The sequence below is a fragment of the Malus sylvestris genome, chromosome 4 (genome assembly GCF_916048215.2).
Source record: "Malus sylvestris chromosome 4, drMalSylv7.2, whole genome shotgun sequence".
Lineage (NCBI taxonomy): Eukaryota > Viridiplantae > Streptophyta > Magnoliopsida > Rosales > Rosaceae > Malus > Malus sylvestris.
This window is the reverse complement of record NC_062263.1, coordinates 28,682,193-28,700,055: the sequence shown is the minus strand read 5'-3', so window position 1 is coordinate 28,700,055 and position 17,863 is coordinate 28,682,193. Positions and strand designations below refer to the sequence as shown.

The window sequence follows — 17,863 nt, the reverse complement described above, 5'->3', positions numbered from 1 at the left end:
TGATACAAAGAAACCGATTAAAAATCTTATCTGAAATTACAAATAAAATTATTTTGAATTATTTAAAAAATAATAATATTTTATTGTCTATTATTAGGGCTATTTAAGTGCAACGGTAGAGATACAAAAAAAAATTACTGTTTATTAAGGACAAATACTGTTTATTAGGTGGATTAAATAGCGAATAGCCTGAAGAGAGTTTCCCACTGTGGAAGTGCTCTAAGAAGTTGAAAAATATATACATAAACGAAAAAAAAAAAAAATTGTTGTGTGAACTTTTTGAATATTGAAATAGCTAGCTATGATGCCACGATAAACCTTCTGTTTATCTTGTCGGTCACAAAAGGGAAGGTTTGAATGTTAGGTTTATGCATGAACGTTAGGTTTGTTACTTCCCCGTGAAGTAGATGAAACAACAGGAACCACCAAATTAAAGAAGAAAGCGAGATAGAAAAGGATATTGAATGCCATACTTGGCCGCTAAGCTCTCTCTCTCTCTCTCTCTCTCTGTAAAAGTGTCACTTAATTAACAACAAACATCTAGATATACAAGAGTTTTATGTATATATAGCTGATCAACTTCAATAGCTACGTTGCAATTTCAGCAAGGAAGGAAGCTGAAGAAATATCCATAGGTCTTTTTTGATCAAGAGAGAGAGAGAGAGATCAGATCATCATCTCCATCAGAGAGGAATGCCACCACCATGGGGACCGCCGGGAGGAGGAGGTCCGGGAGGGTTTGGTTGCTTAGGTGACCTCTGCAGCGGTATATGCAGCTTTATCTCATCTTGGTGAGTTTAGCAAAATGCAGAAATTGTTCATTTACGACTACAGTATGTCTGACTGCTCAGGACCTAAGTATTATCCGTAATATAGCTGTTTATATTATTGTTTTTTAAGTTTTTTCTAACTAATATCATCTTGGCGTGTATTACTACTGCAGTGCTTATATCTTGTGCTGCTGCTGCTTGTTTGAGAGCTGCTGTGGACCAGTGTTCGGCGGCGGCCCTGGCGGACCAGGTGGCCCTGGCGGTGGCCCCCCTCGTTGGTGAACATTATCCACTCGCTACGTTCCAGGCTTGTCGATCAAGATGTTCTTGTAGCTTTTATCTGTAATTTTTCTCTGTTGAGTTTGAATAAATGTTATGTAATAAACAAGTGAGAGAGAGATGTTGCAAATGCTGTGTGTGTTGCAACTTGCTCCTCAGTACTCGGTATTCTCCCTTTGAATTGTAGTCAATTTTTGTGTTTAATTTCATCAATTTGCAAATTTCCTTCATGTTTCTTACACTTTTGGGCAGAGATAATTGCTCTTGTGCTGCTGCTGCAGCATCATTTCGACCTTCTATTAGGGTTGGTTTTGGTATTGTTGTGCTTTGGAAAAATTTGCTTGTGCTGTGCAGTGATAGTAAGTTCATTTTTGCTGCTTCACATTTTCAGCTTTTTTTTTACCTAAAACTGTGAAAATAAGTTTTTTTTAAATGTTTACCAAACATATTTTTAAGCTCAGTTTTTTTTTTATGCTCACTTTTTATAAAAGCACCTTAGTATCAAATCAGTATTAACTATACTAAAACAAATAGATGAACACAAGATTTCCCATGAACAATGAAAGTTTTCACAATAGCAGATCCAATTTGGTTAATCTTTTGAGGTGATCTTAATTTGGTGACAATGTCGGGTCGAGATAAGTGGCTAGCGCCATATTTAACGTAATAACTAGACAACGCCTTAAATAATGTTCTTGCAACTTCATACTTGTACTTTTTTCCGATGAGTTTGTTTTTACGACTAAAGTTTGTATTAGAGTGGATTAAATTACATTAAAAACGACATAAATTTACCCTTAAGCACAATATTAATGAAGAGTCATTTGACATTTCTCACTGTTAGCTTAACAATATCATGTCTCTTAGTACTGATTTGGTACTGAAGTGCTTTTATGAAAACAACAACAACAACAAAGCCTTTTCCCACTAAGTGGGGTCGGCTATATGAATCCTAGAACGCCATTGCGCTCGGTTTTGTGTCATGTCCTCCATTAGATCCAAGTACTCTAAGTCTTTTCTTAGAGTCTCTTCCAAAGTTTTCCTAGGTCTTCATCTACCCCTTCGGCCCTGAACCTCTGTCCCGTAGTCACATCTTCGAACCGGAGCGTCAGTAGGCCTTCTTTGCATATGTCCAAATCACCGGAACCGATTTTCTCTCATCTTTCCTTCAATTTCGGCTACTCCTACTTTACCTCGGATATCCTCATTCTCAATCTTATCCTTTCTCATGTGCCCACACATCCCACGAAGCATCCTCATCTCCGCCACACCCATTTTGTGTACGTGTTGATGTTTCACCGCCCAACATTCTGTGCCATACAACATCGATGGCCTTATTGCCGTCCTATAAAATTTTCCCTTGAGCTTCAATGGTCTACGACGGTCACACAACACGCCGGATGCACTCTTACACTTCATCCATCCAGCTTGTATTCTATGGTTGAGATCTCCATCTAATTCTCCGTTCTCTTGCACGATAGATCCTAGGTAGCGAAAACGGTCGCTTTTTGTGATTTTCGCTAGATTGCTCCGGTCATTAGTGTGGATAAGTATATAAATGGATAAAGATAGGAAAACAAACACAAGATGTACGTGGTTCACCCAGATTGGCTACGTCCACGGAATAGAGGAGTTCTCATTAATTGTGAAGGGTTTACACAAGTACATAGGTTCAAGCTCTCCTTTAGTGAGTACAAGTGAATGATTTAGTACAAATGACATTAGGAAATATTGTGGGAGAATGATCTCGTAATCACGAAACTTCTAAGTATCGGAGTGTGGTATCGTCTTGACTTGCCTTATCTGTCTCATAGGTACATGTGGCATCTTCTCTGGAATTACTCTTCCTCCATCCAGGGGTATCTTTAACTGGTGGAGATGCACAAGGTAATGTATCAATTTCACTTGAAGCTTACTCGTAGTTTCAGGCTTGGTCAAGCGCGATACAAACCATGTAGTAGGAGTTCCCCAAGTTGCCGAGCTAGGGGATCTGCTGAAAGAGGTGACAGACAAGGTAAGCAATCAGAGCTCCGGCTGATTGTTCACATTCTTCCTATCTTGCAGGCAGCATGAAGGATAAAGAGAAGAAAATGAGAAGAGATGATATGTGATACTTTTGCTTTTGAAGAAGTAACTTTCCACAGGCTTATTCTTGAACTGTGCTGGAGGGTTTTCTGGTTTCCTCCAGAGTATAAGGTCGATTGAAGAATTTGAGGGTCAAAACAAGTCCATCAAATGTAGAGTACGTTCGACCCTGCTGATATGGGATACTTTTACTTTGACAAAGTAATGGATGTATCGGCACGTGTGCTGTTACGCTTGTCTCTACATGCTTCCTTGTATCCTTCTCCCTTGCCCTATCTGTTCCTCAGGCAGATGCAGTATCTTCCCTGAAAGCATAAGATGTTGAAGATGAGTACTCGAGAGTAATGTCAGGTAAGTAATCAGGTAAGGGGTTCCAGGCAGTCAGTTCCTGGCTGGAAGCTTGATTCCAAGTGCTGACTGATTGCTCTCTTTCTCCTTGTCTTGCAGGTAAGAACAATGCCAAAGGAAAAGACAGGGAAAAAGCATGATATGGGATACTCTTGCTTTTAACCCTGATGATATGAGATATTCTTGCTCTAGTATAGCTTGTTTGCAGAGGTATTATCGAGGGGAAAGAAAGCTGAATATTTCGAAATGCTTCGTTGGGAGTGCCCTCTCAGATATGAGGAAGGGTTGAGCATTTTTGCAGGTATGCCTGTCCGTTGGGGATGAAGGTCGACATATATAGGAGTCTCCTTAACAACAAGTAGTAATGATATTCCTTTACCCTACTTGGTCATAGCACGGTAGTGAGAGCTGCCAGCTTCACATGTTTTAACTCTGTCAGAGCACTTTGAAAAAAGTGATCTGTGGTATCTGGAAAGCTGATGTTGCGTGTGAATATTACAGACAGCTTTATCCAAGGAGATTCGGCTCTCGAGATTCGAAAAGCGGTGCCTCTTCGATTTGTGAGCAAGCAATCTTGTTGGGAGTGTTTTCTCGAATGTGAGTAAAGGTTGGGCATGTTTGCTAGTCTACCTTGCCACGAAGCACAGAGGTTGACACACAGGGACTTTCCAATTATCCAGCAATGGTACTGTTCTTTTACCCTTTCTTCGATTTTTGAGAAAGTAGTCATGTTGGGAGTCTGGCTCTCGAGATTCGGAGGACGGTGCCTCTTCGATTTTGGAGCAAGCAATCTTGTTGGGAGTGTTTTCTCGAATGTGAGTAAAGGTTGGGCATGTTTGCTAGTCTACCTTGCCACAAAGCACAGAGGTTGACACACAGGGACTTTCCAATTATCCAGCAGTGGTACTGTTCCTTTACCCTTGTGGGTAATAATATGGTAGCTATACCTTCAAAATTTATGTGTCTAAACTTTGTGAGTGCTGTTTCTTTGCTATTCTTTTACCCTTCTTGGTCAGAGCGATGTAGTGGGAGCTGCAAGCTTCACGAACTTTGGCAGAGAACTTTAGCAAAGTTATCTGTGGTACCCATGAGCTACTATTGCGTGTGGGAAGTGGGTGATTGAACAGTAAGACTCATGTGCTTTCTTCTTCACCAGAAGTCTTCGACAGAATGCTCATAATTTCCGCAAAGCTGAGTGTGCGTGTGACAGGTGCTGACAAGGCTGGAAAAGTAGGTGCCTCTTCGATTTCTAAGATCAGCCATCGTGGTCTCTGAGCAGCCCAACTTTTGAGAAAGCAAGCGTCTCTTCGATTTCTGAGATCGGCCTTCATGGTCTTTGAGCAGCCCAGCTTTTGAGAAAGCAAACGCCTCTTCGATTTCTGAGATCGACCCTCGTGGTCTCTGAGCAGCCCAGCTTTTGAGAAAGTAAACGCCTCTTCGATTTCTGAAGCTCCGTCGAGTGCAGATTTTTATAGGGGCTGGCATTAAGTTCCAAAGCACACTTGAATCTCCACCAGTAGAAGCTCCATTCTTGCACTTCTAAGATCTTGATTTGTCCGACCTCTTCTCTCTTCAACACCTTTGAAAATGTATGGCCCCTCCAACCGTCGTTTTGACTTAAACCTTGTTGAAGAGGCAGCCCCGCCTTCTCCAGACAACATATGGCGCCCATCCTTCGTCTCCCCTACTGGTCCTCTTACCGTTGGGAATTCCGTGATGAAGAATGATATAACCGCTGCGGTGGTGGTCAGGAACATTCTCACTCCCAAAGATAACAGACTCCTTTCCAAACGGTCTGATGAGTTAGCTGTTAAGGATTCTCTGGCTCTCAGTGTTCAGTGTGCAGGTTCTGTGTCTAATATGGTCCAACGCCTATTTGCTCGAACCCGCCAAGTTGAATCATTGGCGGCTGAAGTGATGAGTCTCAAACAGGAGATTAGAGGGCTCAAGCATGAGAATAAACAGTTGCACCGGCTCGCACATGACTATGCTACAAACATGAAGAGGAAGCTTGACCAGATGAAGGAATTTGATGGTCAGGTTTTACTTGATCATCAGAGATTTGTGGGTCTGTTCCAAAGGCATTTATTGCCTTCGTCTTCTGAGGTTGTACCGCGTAATGAAGCTCCAAATGACCAACCTCTGATGTCTCCTCCTTCTAGGGTTCTGTCCAGTACTGAGGCTCCGAATGATCCCCCTCTGGTGCCTTCTCTTTCTGGGGCTCTACCGACTGCTGAGACTTCTCCTAAGCAACCTTTGTGAAAGCTCCCTCTTGTTTGTTGATTTTGACTTATGTATATGTACAAATTTGTAGCTTATCGGGGATATCAATAAATAAGCTTTCCTTCATTTCAACGTATTGTGTTAAATACACCAAAGCCTTCTTCGCTAAGTTCTTTGAATTTTCTTTTGTTGAAGCTTTGTGAGTGGAGCATGTAGGTTGAGGTAATGTTCCCTTAATTTCCTAAGTGAGGAAAACTTCTCGGTTGGAGACTTGGAAAATCCAAGTCACTGAGTGGGATCGGCTATATGAATCTTAGAACGCCATTGTGCTCGGTCATGTGTCATGTCCTTTGTTAGATTCAAGTACTCTAAGTCTTTTCTTAGAGTTTCTTCCAAAGTTTTCCTAGGTCTTCCTCTACCCTTTCGGCCCTGAACCTCTGTCCCATAGTCGCATCTTCTAATCGGAACATCAGTAGGCCTTCTTTGCACATGTCCAAACCATCGTAACCGATTTTCTCTCATCTTTCTTTCAATTTCGGCTACTCCTACTTTACCCCGGATATCCTCATTCCTAATCTTATCCTTTCTCGTGTGCCCACACATCCAACGAAGCATCCTTATCTCCGCTACACCCATTTTGTGTACGTGTTGATGCTTCACCGCCCAACATTCTGTGCCATACAGCATCGCCGTCCTATAAAATTTTCCCTTGAGCTTCAGTGGCATACGGCGGTCACACAACACGTCGGATGCACTCTTCCACTTCATCCATCCAGCTTGTATTATATGGTTGAGATCTCCATCTAATTCTTCGTTCTTTTGCAAGATAGATCCTAGGTAACGAAAACGATCGCTCTTTGGTATTTCTTGATCTCCGATCCTCACCCCTAACTCGTTTTGGCCTCCATTTGCACTGAACTTACACTCTATATATTCTGTCTTTGATCGGCTTAGGCGAAGACCTTTAGATTCCAACACTTCTCTCCAAAGGTTAAGCTTTTATGAAAAGTGGGTATAAAAAAAACTAAACTAAAAAAGGTATTCGGTAAACACTTAAAAATAACTTATTTTCACAGTTTTGGATGAAAAAAAAACTAAAAACGTGAAGCAGCAAAAATGAGCATATTCTCAAAGCACAACAGAAGCTGTTTTTTTTCCAAAGGCACAGCAATACCAAACCAGCTCTTAGAAATATCCTTTTTTTTTTTTAAAAGAAGCTCTTAGAAATATCCTTGAACGGTAAAAATACACAGAATGTTACTATTAATTTTCTGTCAAAAATTACACACATGCAAAGTGCATGATAATTTGTAAAACCCATTTTCCGGCCTATAGACAAAGCCTCTCCCTTTCTACCATACAACATTATCAGAAAACACTTGTTCAACATTGCATCCCCCTTCGTTTAAAGCATCCGCCACGAAATTGGACCTACGTACATCACCTGCTCCCTATTCTTCATCTTCTTCATCTTCATCTTCTTCTTCGGCTTCTCTCAACCACTGAGACAAGACACAAAAGATGAAACTGCTGTGAAGCAAGGCTAACATCATGCGAAATTTAACTAAAAAAGATACACCATTAAGTTCATGCCATCAAATTTTGGTTGCCAGAAATCAACCTTTTCTTTTTCATTCAATAAATTAACCCGAATTGTGAACTATTCTCTTATGTTGAATGCATATGGACATAACAGAGACTTCTACGTCAAATTTTGACGTATTTCATTTATAAAAGCTCAGCCACTGGAGTGAATTTGCAAAACTGATAGAATAAATAATTGCACCTAGTGCAATGGCAGCATGCGTGCGTTATGTTATATAATGATTATTAATCATCGCGTAAGGTAATAGAACAGAAATCAAATAATAGTACTTACTTGAATAAAGGCCGCTGATTGCTTGACATAAACTCTATCTGTTTCCTCTGCATTTTTCTTTTCGGCATCCCACCTCATAATAGCTTCTTCTTGTATAATTTCTAGTTCGTACAGTTGATGCAATATCTGGAAAAGAAAATTATAACAGTCAGAAAATAAATTAAAACTGATCAAAATTGCAAACGAAATTAAGGATAATAAAAAGGGCTAAGTTACAACAAATATCTCATTTAACTTTGGCAAAGCGTTTATTCAAAAATGTTTCTGAGATGGCTTTATCCATAGCTTTTCATTGCTTAAGAAAGAAAGCCTGGCAAAAGCACTTGGCAGAAACATATCCACCATTTCTATATGCTTGGTTTATGATCATGTGTAGGAAGACATACCTTGTCGAACACAGGAGAGAATTCCTTAAAGGACTCACACATTTCTTCAAATCTAAGTATCACTTCAATCTGGAAATTGAAAAATACTCAGTACAAAACACTAACCAAAATAAGCATCGCAATTCTGTAAAGGTAAAATTAGCAACACAGTTTATACAGGAATAATCAGCATCGCATTAACAACCGTCAAAACGAAGGGATCATGGTGTCCAGCAGTTAACTTGAAAAAGTGAACATAAAATTTACTAATTGGACTTAATATGCCTTATATAGGATAGGATATTTGACCTACTCGGGGTTCAAGTCAAATGGAAACAAAGGTTAATATGACTGCACAGGGAACACACACGCTACCGTCAAAGCTTAAGAAAGTAAATGAATAATGCAGATATAAAAATGAAATCAGCACGTCTGCAGAAGCTTGGAAGGGAGGGGACATTTCACATGTAACTAATCTCACTAGTGCGAGAGACCATTGTAGAGTTTAATGGTTGAAGAAGCGAATACAAGCATGAAAGAAAAGGATTCAACTACAAACCTCCTCGTCTATTTCTGCTAGGTAAGACTTCAGCATTTTTTTCCAATTTGTAAATATGTTAACAGTAGCTTGAACCAATTCACCTAAGAAAGGAATTGAACAAGATTTAGTTAAGACCATATGTCAACAAGCAAGACAAACAACATTTTATTTATTTATTTATTTTGTCAAAGCAAGACAAACAACGTTAGTAATACGAAAATAGCACTCACACTGCAGCTGAGCAAAAATTACAATGTAATTGTTCAATTAAGATATGGATGCTGTAAAACAAACTTAGAAAACCTTGACCACTTCATGTATGCACGTCTTACCCCCAATGTGATCTTAACTCATATAATAGAGAAAAACCCTTGCAAAACCCAAACCACCCACCTTTTCTTTGGCACCTCATTGAATTATTCCTTTTTACTTTTCCAGAGAATGCCGATTGTTAAACAAGGAAATAGAAGCATATTTCTCAAAGTATATTAATACAAGTTTCCAATCATAAAGAAGCTTCTTTGAATGAAAAGTTGGGAAGATAATAGCAAGTTCGGGAAAAGCTACCTGGTGAACCATGTGGAGTTTCTAATGCCAATTTCATCATTGAATAAAATAAAGCTCCAGCACAGTCCGCAGCCACCTTGTTGTATGACAGCCTGCAATGGACAAAAAAGTGGCAAGCATCAATAACAAAAGCATACATACTAACGCATTACAAAATATGGATAAAAGGTCATGCAAGAATTGAAGAAATTAACAAAAGCGAGTAATCATGAGTGGTTTAATAAAAAAAATTCAATATAAGTTAGCATCGTTTCATCAGATACATGTTTGTGCCTACAACTCGAAATATTAAGAGAGAATGACCATTTTGCATACCTTCAGAAAAGTAAAAATAGGAGGTGCAATAACAAGGAAAAGAGTAACTGATAGAGTTCTATTGGGAAAACCGAGGGAATACCTCAGTGAATTCACTTCTAATATGACGTGGTCTACTTGTATGTTTTCATGCACAGCTCTTAGAAAGGTTGCTTCAACCTGCAGATAACAATGAAATTGTTGAGGATTGGTTTTAACTTTGTATGTGTGTATTTACCATCAGCATTCTAATTGACAATGTTCACCTCTCTCTCAAAGTAGGCAGAATCATCTCGAAACTCTCCATCATCACCTTCAGAATCATTAGAATCAGGTTTTAACTCTCCTGAAGGTGGGAGGGAGCTGCCATCTTGAGCATGCTCCAAATCATCATCTGCAGCATGTATTGCCTCCAAAAGTTTGTCAGGAGGAATGGGAGCAACTGAATGCCTCCACTCCTCATCGTGGCCTCCTTCACAAATTGACCAAACATAACCAGCCCCACCAGTACCAAGCTGATCAACAATAACAACTGTTATTAGAGAATGTCAAGATAAATGCAGCAGTACAGTCCACGACATATAAAAGATTGCAAGTGAGACACAATATTCTCATTATTTACAAGAGGGAAATATGGAACTAAAACAATGCTGAAGCTCATCATTGCATAAGCACTACCACTATAAAGAGAAATGTACAAGTTTCTTTACATAGCAAAAAAAGGAATCGGTGTTGTTCAAAGTCAAAGCAAACAGTGGTCATTGAATTATTTTCAAATGCTCTTTCAAGTCAACGATCATTCATTTTCATTCTCCCCCCTCCCCCTGTTAGTGTTTGAATTCAAACCATACTCACACTTGGGAGCATCCCTATCTCAGGGTCATTTAAACACTAATGAGGGGAAAAAATGTACACCCTTCCCCCTTCTGACCCACATTTACCTATAAATTGGAGGGACCATGCTGTGAGCAAGCTAAATTGTAACTAATTTATAGACACAAATCCACACATAGTCGTCTTTCAGTCTGGATTTCAAGGGATTGTGTCATCCAATGCTATGTCTGAGTGAAGTATAATAATCAAACACCCATAATATTAATGCTAGTCTGAGCAATTTTTTTTTTTTAATTTTTTGTCTTAAATCTTCAAAACCTAAGTATCTACTCTTAACGAGCTTAGCCGTTCACCAAAGCTTGAGTGCACTTACTGTACAATTTTTGCATTTACAGAGAATACAAGAACAGAATTAAACTACATAGCTAACCTCAGATTTGGGCCAACATTGTGTCTCCATTCGTTGGTTCGTTGTTTCCTCATTTAGTTTATCCACAGTAGGTGTGATAGCTGCAGGTAACCACATGATAAGGATAAATATCAATGAGAAAGATTACATCTCTTACCATTAATAACAAGTATAAACAAAAGGAATTAAATGAGGTTAAAAATACGGGACAGCTGTCCCTAACAAAATTTGCTATATCCACTACTACATCCAGACAAACAAAGCTAAAATCAATACTAATTTCATCAAATAGACAATTAACAAGTATAAATTCATTGCATCTGGATGACATGTCCCAGAAACTTAGGAGACATTTATTACAAAGTTATGGAAATCAATAACCATGGTCATCCACAAAATAAAACAAAGAATCCAGTAAATCATCCTACTCCAACAAATTTACTGCTAATTATCTGTAGTATCTAAAGAGCAGCAATATGACTAATAAAAAGCAGATGCCTTAAAAGTATCGCACATGGCTAAGGCCATTCTTTTGCACATAACAGAACTCAACAAGAACAAACATGAAGCTTAGGAACAAAATTTGAAAACATTACATGACATTTCTGCAATCCCGCTGCTATTGTCAGCGTACTCCAGCTCATCGTCACTATCTAGCTTAGTTGGCTGCTGAAGCCGAGATACCTTTGAGTATGAAGGGACAATAAATTTTTGTCCTATAACAACCTGAAGGTAAACAGTGTAAAAGCACATTAAGATCGATAAGACTTCAGAAAACCACATGCAAAATGTATGTATTTGGCTCATACAAATCCAGACAAAAAGGAAAGATCAATTTGCAAGGACAAACTAAATTTGAGCAGGCAAAGGTTCACATTTCCTTCTAAGAAAATATCGAGCATGACATCAAAAGAACAGTAAAAGAGAGAAATACAGGTATTTCTCAGGACGAAATGACAAATACACTGCAAACTGAAAATGCTATTTAAACATGGAGTTTGCAAACGATAACAAGGCACAATTTTAACATCAAGGGAATATAAGTTATAAATCTTTTGATTTCAGAACTTAATTTTAACATCAACAGATTTTAAAGATCTTATCAGCACTAGAATACAAGTCCAAATGAATTTATAACGCTGTAAAAAGATTCAAACTATATATATGGGCCAGTAAACTGCTTACTATCTGTATTGTACAATTTTCGTCAGTTTTTTCTTTTTGAGCATTATATAGACAAGAAAGAAGAACTAACATTTGACAGTTTGAAATAGTGCTAAAACAGGATTAAAGGCACGTACCTTGAAAGACAAAACTACACCAGGTTCCAAAACTGCTCCAGACTTCATTATCACTCCATCACATACAATAGCATGCCTCAGCTTGCAGCCATCTTCAATGGTGGCATTATCCCATATATAGGAGCCTTCTATTGAGACATTTGATCCAATAGAGCACCCTTCCCCAATAACAGAATTTGTAATTTTGGTGTTGTTCCCAATCTTGGTGCCACTCCCAATGACTGTAAAAGGCCCAATCTGTGCAGAGCGTGATAGCCCTATGTCTGAAGAGAAGCTAGTTTATCAAATCACACATAATAAGATAAAAAAATAGAAAACCGGTTAAGTTTACAATAGCAGACAACCATTTCAGGAGCAACCAGGCATGCTATTATTATGTTTACAGAGCAGATCACCCAACAAATTTCCAAAATTTTATTAAATGCTACTAACTATTGGATAAACAGCAAGTGAATGCTAACTTTAGTACATAAAGGCCAAGTTATTCCAGCAGTTGAGTAAGGGATTTTTATTTTTTTTTCTAAGTTCACTGCTTATAATTAGAAGTCAAGTATTAGTTTAACTTAAGTCACAATATATCTATGCATGCAAGGACCTTAGGAAATAAAGTCAACTTATTTTATAAGCATTGGCCTTCGTAAAGTCTCTTAACGTTATAATTATACCAAATACTAGGTGATCAAATCTTACTTTCGATAGGGAAGGGCAGATCGTAAAGGTAGGAAAGGATGACACAGAGCATTTATGATGCGAATTTGAAGAATTGGCACAAAGAACAATTATCCAACAAATGATATTATGAAGACAGCCAACATAACAGTGAAAAATCACTTGGAAGTTGGAACCAAACCACGGTTGTAGAATGTTGGTTAAATGTGATAGAATACAATAATTTAAAAAATAAAACAGGATGGAACACTAAATATCTAAAGAACATTCATCAAGATGTCCACAGTCAATAGCAACCCCTCCCCCTGCCCCTAAGTAATCCCCCCCCCCCCCAAAAAAAAACAAAACAAAACCAAAAGAAAGTAAATTAAAAACATAAATAATTATATGCGATTTATATGTCACATCAATATACTGAACATTACCTGATGCTCGATACATCCCCCGTCTTTCCAGTTTTATTGAAGAATTCCCAAAAAACTTCACATCTGGCACCAATGGGTAAGTCCATCTCTGAATTATGTCTTTACTAACTGTATCGTAGCTTCGGAAGTTGTCAATTCTAGCCGCATAACTCGAGTGAATTTCATGAGTGAATATTTTGTAACCCATAATCTGAATGGATAGATGGTTCCCTTAGAAGAATTGCAAGGTAAACTATAAACACAGAATAAACAAAGAGATGTCCAGTACAAGACATACATCATCAAGAAGCAATCCCTTCAAAAAGTGACGACGTAGATGTTGATAATCAAAATTGTCTGTGAAAAGGCTGAGGACTTCAGGAGAGCATATGTCAATATGGCAATCCTGCAGATTTTAACAATAAAAAGTTGGTGGAATAGTTGTTAGAATAGATTCACACCATACAAACACAATAAAAATGTGAATGGTGATTCTGCAAAATAGATTCACACCAAGGGCATCATCAGCCACATTGCCCCAAGAAGATAAAACAGCCTTTTGATAATATGAGACCCATGCCCTAAACCCATTTCTACCCTAAGAGAATTCAAAAAATCTATCAACTGTAAGTCCTAAATAACAGGAAAGAATTTTTTTTTTCCCTTAACTTCAAGAGTAGTGAGAAACATGAGAGCCAAAACTAAAACTACAGCTCACTACAGATTCTAATAAGCGTTATACTGAATATAATATCCTAATACAGGTGAACTGATGAATCAAATAAACCTACAGGTGTGATTCAAGGTTCAGTTCCATTAATTACAGAAGCAATCAGGGTCAATCTTGAATCATGGATAAGGCTACTTTGCTTCATCTCATTTGGTAATGCTTGGGAAGAATTAGCAAAAGAGATTTTGCAAACTAAATGGTCCTAAATTTCTGAATTAGGAGTCTTTTCAAATCTCTTTTGTTTTGATATTCACACAAATTCCATGTCAGAGATCAACTTTTTATTATGGTTATTTATTTTACGGGGTAAGTACAAATGTAGACCTGATAGAGTAATCGAACATCCGCAAGATCCTTCAACAGGCACATTACAATGAAAGACCTCACCAGATGACAGTAAAACAATTAAGATTTATTGAGGATCACTACAAAAAGATCAAGTAGACTTTCTACAGAGATTAATAAACAACCACAAAATTTCAAGGGCAGGGCTGAGATGTTACCTGTTTATCATTGTGTAAAGTAATTGTAGGGTTCTCAGCGATCAACAACTTATCGAGATAGATAGATCCTTTTGTATCGTCTGCCTTGTCCTCATAATATAAAAGCTGCTTTGTATTAGGATCTGTTGCCATAAACAGCTCATCAGTGCCAAGTCGAGATTGATGAGTGATCTGAGAAGGCTTTGACCGTTTTATAACTATTGTCATCACAGCATTACTATCTTTTTTTCTTCTCTCTTTATGTTCTTGAAGCACCTGAGTAAGTGACATGTTGCTCACAGTGTCCCCACTAATTAGGACAAAATCTCCATGTATCTGTAGAGGAAAGAGGGAAAATAATAAAAATTCTAGTGTACAAAAAATGTTGCAACTGTAAAGATTCAGGATACGTTTAAATTAACCTCACTAAAAATAAATAGTTACAGAAGTAGCGGCAAAAGGGGAAACTAACACCCTACAAATCTCAGATTTTATTACATTATCCAAAAAATTCAGAGAAAGTGGAGTAACTCTAGTACAAGTTAACCATATTATAGTGACCTGATGCGATAATGTCATTTGGAATAAAGGGGGAAAGTTTTCTATTTGTAATGAAATAAAATATCCTGAGTATACGTCTTGGATCACGTCGTGTACCATCGATCTAGTTCAAATGGGATTCCCACTTTTCAAAATCACAAACATCATGCCTATATTGATCTTATCTCAAAATGAAGAATATAGATATAAGTCTAAGTATATTTGGAAACATAGAGAAAACGAAATGCAAGAAGGTTAAGATAAGAACATACCACGTTGCGCTCATATATCAAGCGCAGAGCATCTCCAGCACTAACAGAATTATGCGACTCAATCGTTGTGACTGTGAAGTTGGGTTGAGCAAACCACTCTGAACTCTCCAAATAATCAATCACTTGCTTAGAATGAGCACAACAAAAAACAAAAACCTCCTCAACGCCAGCTGACTCAAGCCATGCTAAGGTGTAATTGATCATCGGGACATTTACCAATGGCAACAGCACCTTCATAAAAAAGAAACGAGCAATAAACATGACAATGCACATAGAATACTTGCATTCATAGCTTTGTTGCGCATACAGATGTCACTACCTATAAGATCATCTCTACACAAAAAATTCAAACAAAAAACTTCTAATACCTTCTTTGTTTTCTAGCTTCACCGTCAAGTGTTAGCGTTCAACAAGAGCAGTCGAAAACATGTTAAAAGTTTTAAGCCAGCAGCCTAGTAGCAGAAACAGTGATCAACATTCCCTAAGCTCAATTAAACCAATTGACCATTATACTAACCCAATTAGCCATGATAACATCTGTTTAGTTGCGAATTTCCAAAACTATCATCGAAAACTAACAAAAAAAAAAGATCGAAACTTCGCAAATTTTCCGAAAGCCCTTGTTTCCATTCCACTAAAACTGCATTATAAACTACTTGAATTGCATTTACATATATACATTCATGTAAATATATACACACAAATGTCAAACAAAACACATAAATACATATATATAAATCAAATGATATAGGCGCACACACGCACACACGCATATATATATATAATGCATGCCTATAGATATAAAGAGAGAGAAAGATATATACTTTGGGGCGTTCGAGTGTGATGGGTCGGAATTTGGTGGTGAAACTATCAGCTAAGAGGATGGCCTGCAAGGGGACACGTGCCAGTTCCTCAGGGTCCTCTGAAACCCTAGATGCACCTTTTTTCTGTGCGCCCATTGTCGTCGTCTTCCCCGGATGAACTCCGATGAATTAATCGAACAACAGAGAATTGTAAGCTGTCAATTTAGAAAAACCCTAATTAAAAAACCCACTGTGCAAACAGAGAGAGTGAGAGAAGCAATATTCGACTGTGGATTGAGGGGTGCGGTTCCTATGCGCTGACGGCGTTCACCGTGAGATTGTTTTACCCAATAACAAGAGGCCACGTGGCCGTCGTTTTATTCTTCTTTGACGAACTGGCGTTTCCACCAAATCCACCGGTCCGAGATCTAAGCTGTTGAATTTTGATCCAACGGCTATAGTTATATAATTTTAAAGAGGCCCATGTTTGTAGCCGTTAAATCAAAATCCAACGATCCGAATCCCGGACTAGTTGAATTTGGTGGAAAGGATCCAGAGACAAAAGAACAAATTGACGGTCAAAAATTGTAAAAAAACGCTTATATACAATACAAAAGCGTTTTAGTTGGTTGCATGCCAAACAACAAACTACTTCTTCATTGATCCAAAAAAAAAAAAAAACAAACAAACAAACAAACTACTTCCTCATAGAAGAGTTACTGAAAAGTGTTATAAATAAAAAGTGCTAGTGAGTAAAAGCACTTTATAGAGTAGCACATCCAAACGGTGATAAATAAAACAAAGTAATTGTCGAAACTATCTTTGGGCTTTTGGTTATCGGGTGCGTTTTTCGGGCCGGATCGGCCCGCTTATGGAGGCTGGACCAAGCACGGGCTCACATTGTATGAAGAAAAAACAAAATCAATCTTGAATGATTTTTATTTATTTTTGTTAGGGTTTGTTTTAACTTTTAATCACATTCTACATTTTGTTGACGGGTGGTGTTATCCACACATCCGTTTTTACTTCTTATACATATTTTTTTTTATCTTTTTTAATTTATTCGATCTAATGGTCAAAAATTAAAACGGGTGTGTAAGAAATAAAAAGAAGTGTGTGGGTAGCCCACCATTTCTTGACTCCACCCCCACAGACTTTAATATACCTTGCATTACTTTTTAAATTAAAACTGATCTAAGGTCCACTCATCATATGACACTGACTATGTGACTACAAACATAAATATCGAACCTCTTGTATTATGGTTTCACACAACCTTATCACACTCTTGTTTTAGTTTTACTTATGTACATTTGTGTCGTGTTTGTATCACATATGAATTGATCTATATGTACACAAATGATAAACATTTTGTGAATGATTTGGTCAATGCCAATCATGTACTCATGAGGTTTTGTATTCGTGTAATTTTTAGTTGTGTCTGAAATTATGATGAGTTCGACACCATTATAAAATATAGACAAGAAAATTATTATAACCCGGTTTTATAGTGAAAATTATTATAACCTATTTTAAAAGTATATACAAGAAAAATGCATCTCTCATAAAAGGCAGACCCAAAAAAAACGACCTTGCATTGCATCAATGCGTGCATGAACAACAAGATACAAACCCAATAATTTGGGCTCGATTAAAAGACTCAAAACATTAAGAAAAAATATTTTTCGTTTCCAAAAGTACTTGAAGTGTTTTTTCATGATTCAATTACATTTTTATTAAGGATTAGATCTAACAATTTTTTTATCAAAAACTTTTTCAGCCATTTTTAAAAGCAACTTCAAATGAACTTATAATCATCCCATCTAAATCACCATAAACATCAATTATTTATTCATTAAAATAAGAAGAAAAATGGAAACATCTTTCATTAGTACTAATTACAAAATACTGAGCTTTCCCATCTTCCATAATTTTGTTTTCCTTCAGGTGATCGTTGTCTTGTGCTAATTAATCTCAATTAATTTCTGTTGCCCATCCAAATCTCTTGTTAATTATATACATTTTCTTCTTACAAGATTTGTTAAACAAATCTTTTTTAAAATATAAA

At 37.5% G+C, this 17,863-nt stretch overlaps 1 protein-coding gene and 1 long non-coding RNA gene across 2 annotated transcripts; one reads left to right on the top strand and one right to left on the bottom strand.

The window, feature by feature from the left end:
• Positions 1-408: 408 nt before the first annotated feature.
• On the top strand, positions 409-1,279 carry LOC126619517 (uncharacterized). The gene is made up of 2 exons (XR_007622087.1): positions 409-791; positions 944-1,279. It is a non-coding gene; the product is annotated as an uncharacterized LOC126619517 (long non-coding RNA).
• A 5,611-nt stretch (positions 1,280-6,890) lies between these two features.
• Positions 6,891-16,068, bottom strand: LOC126619511 (uncharacterized). The gene is made up of 15 exons (XM_050287905.1): positions 15,817-16,068; positions 14,993-15,223; positions 14,202-14,516; positions 13,267-13,374; positions 12,990-13,179; positions 11,896-12,158; positions 11,191-11,320; positions 10,616-10,695; positions 9,618-9,866; positions 9,455-9,531; positions 9,058-9,149; positions 8,509-8,591; positions 7,971-8,039; positions 7,585-7,710; positions 6,891-7,207 (listed from the first exon to the last, which is right to left on the bottom strand). Exons 1-15 carry the CDS (start codon positions 15,949-15,951, stop codon positions 7,157-7,159), a joined length of 2,199 nt encoding a protein of 732 aa, XP_050143862.1. The 5' UTR covers positions 15,952-16,068; the 3' UTR covers positions 6,891-7,156.
• Between the last annotated feature and the right edge of the window lie 1,795 nt (positions 16,069-17,863).

Coding starts and splice junctions, on each gene's coding strand:
- LOC126619511 (XM_050287905.1), bottom strand. CDS start 15,951: ATGGGCGCACAGAAAAAAGGTGCATCTAGGGTTTCAGAGGACCCTGAG. Junction 15,224..15,816: donor TCACACTCGAACGCCCCAAA/GTATATATCTTT, acceptor TTTTTTATGAAG/GTGCTGTTGCCATTGGTAAA. Junction 9,532..9,617: donor CTGCCTACTTTGAGAGAGAG/GTGAACATTGTC, acceptor TGTTATCTGCAG/GTTGAAGCAACCTTTCTAAG.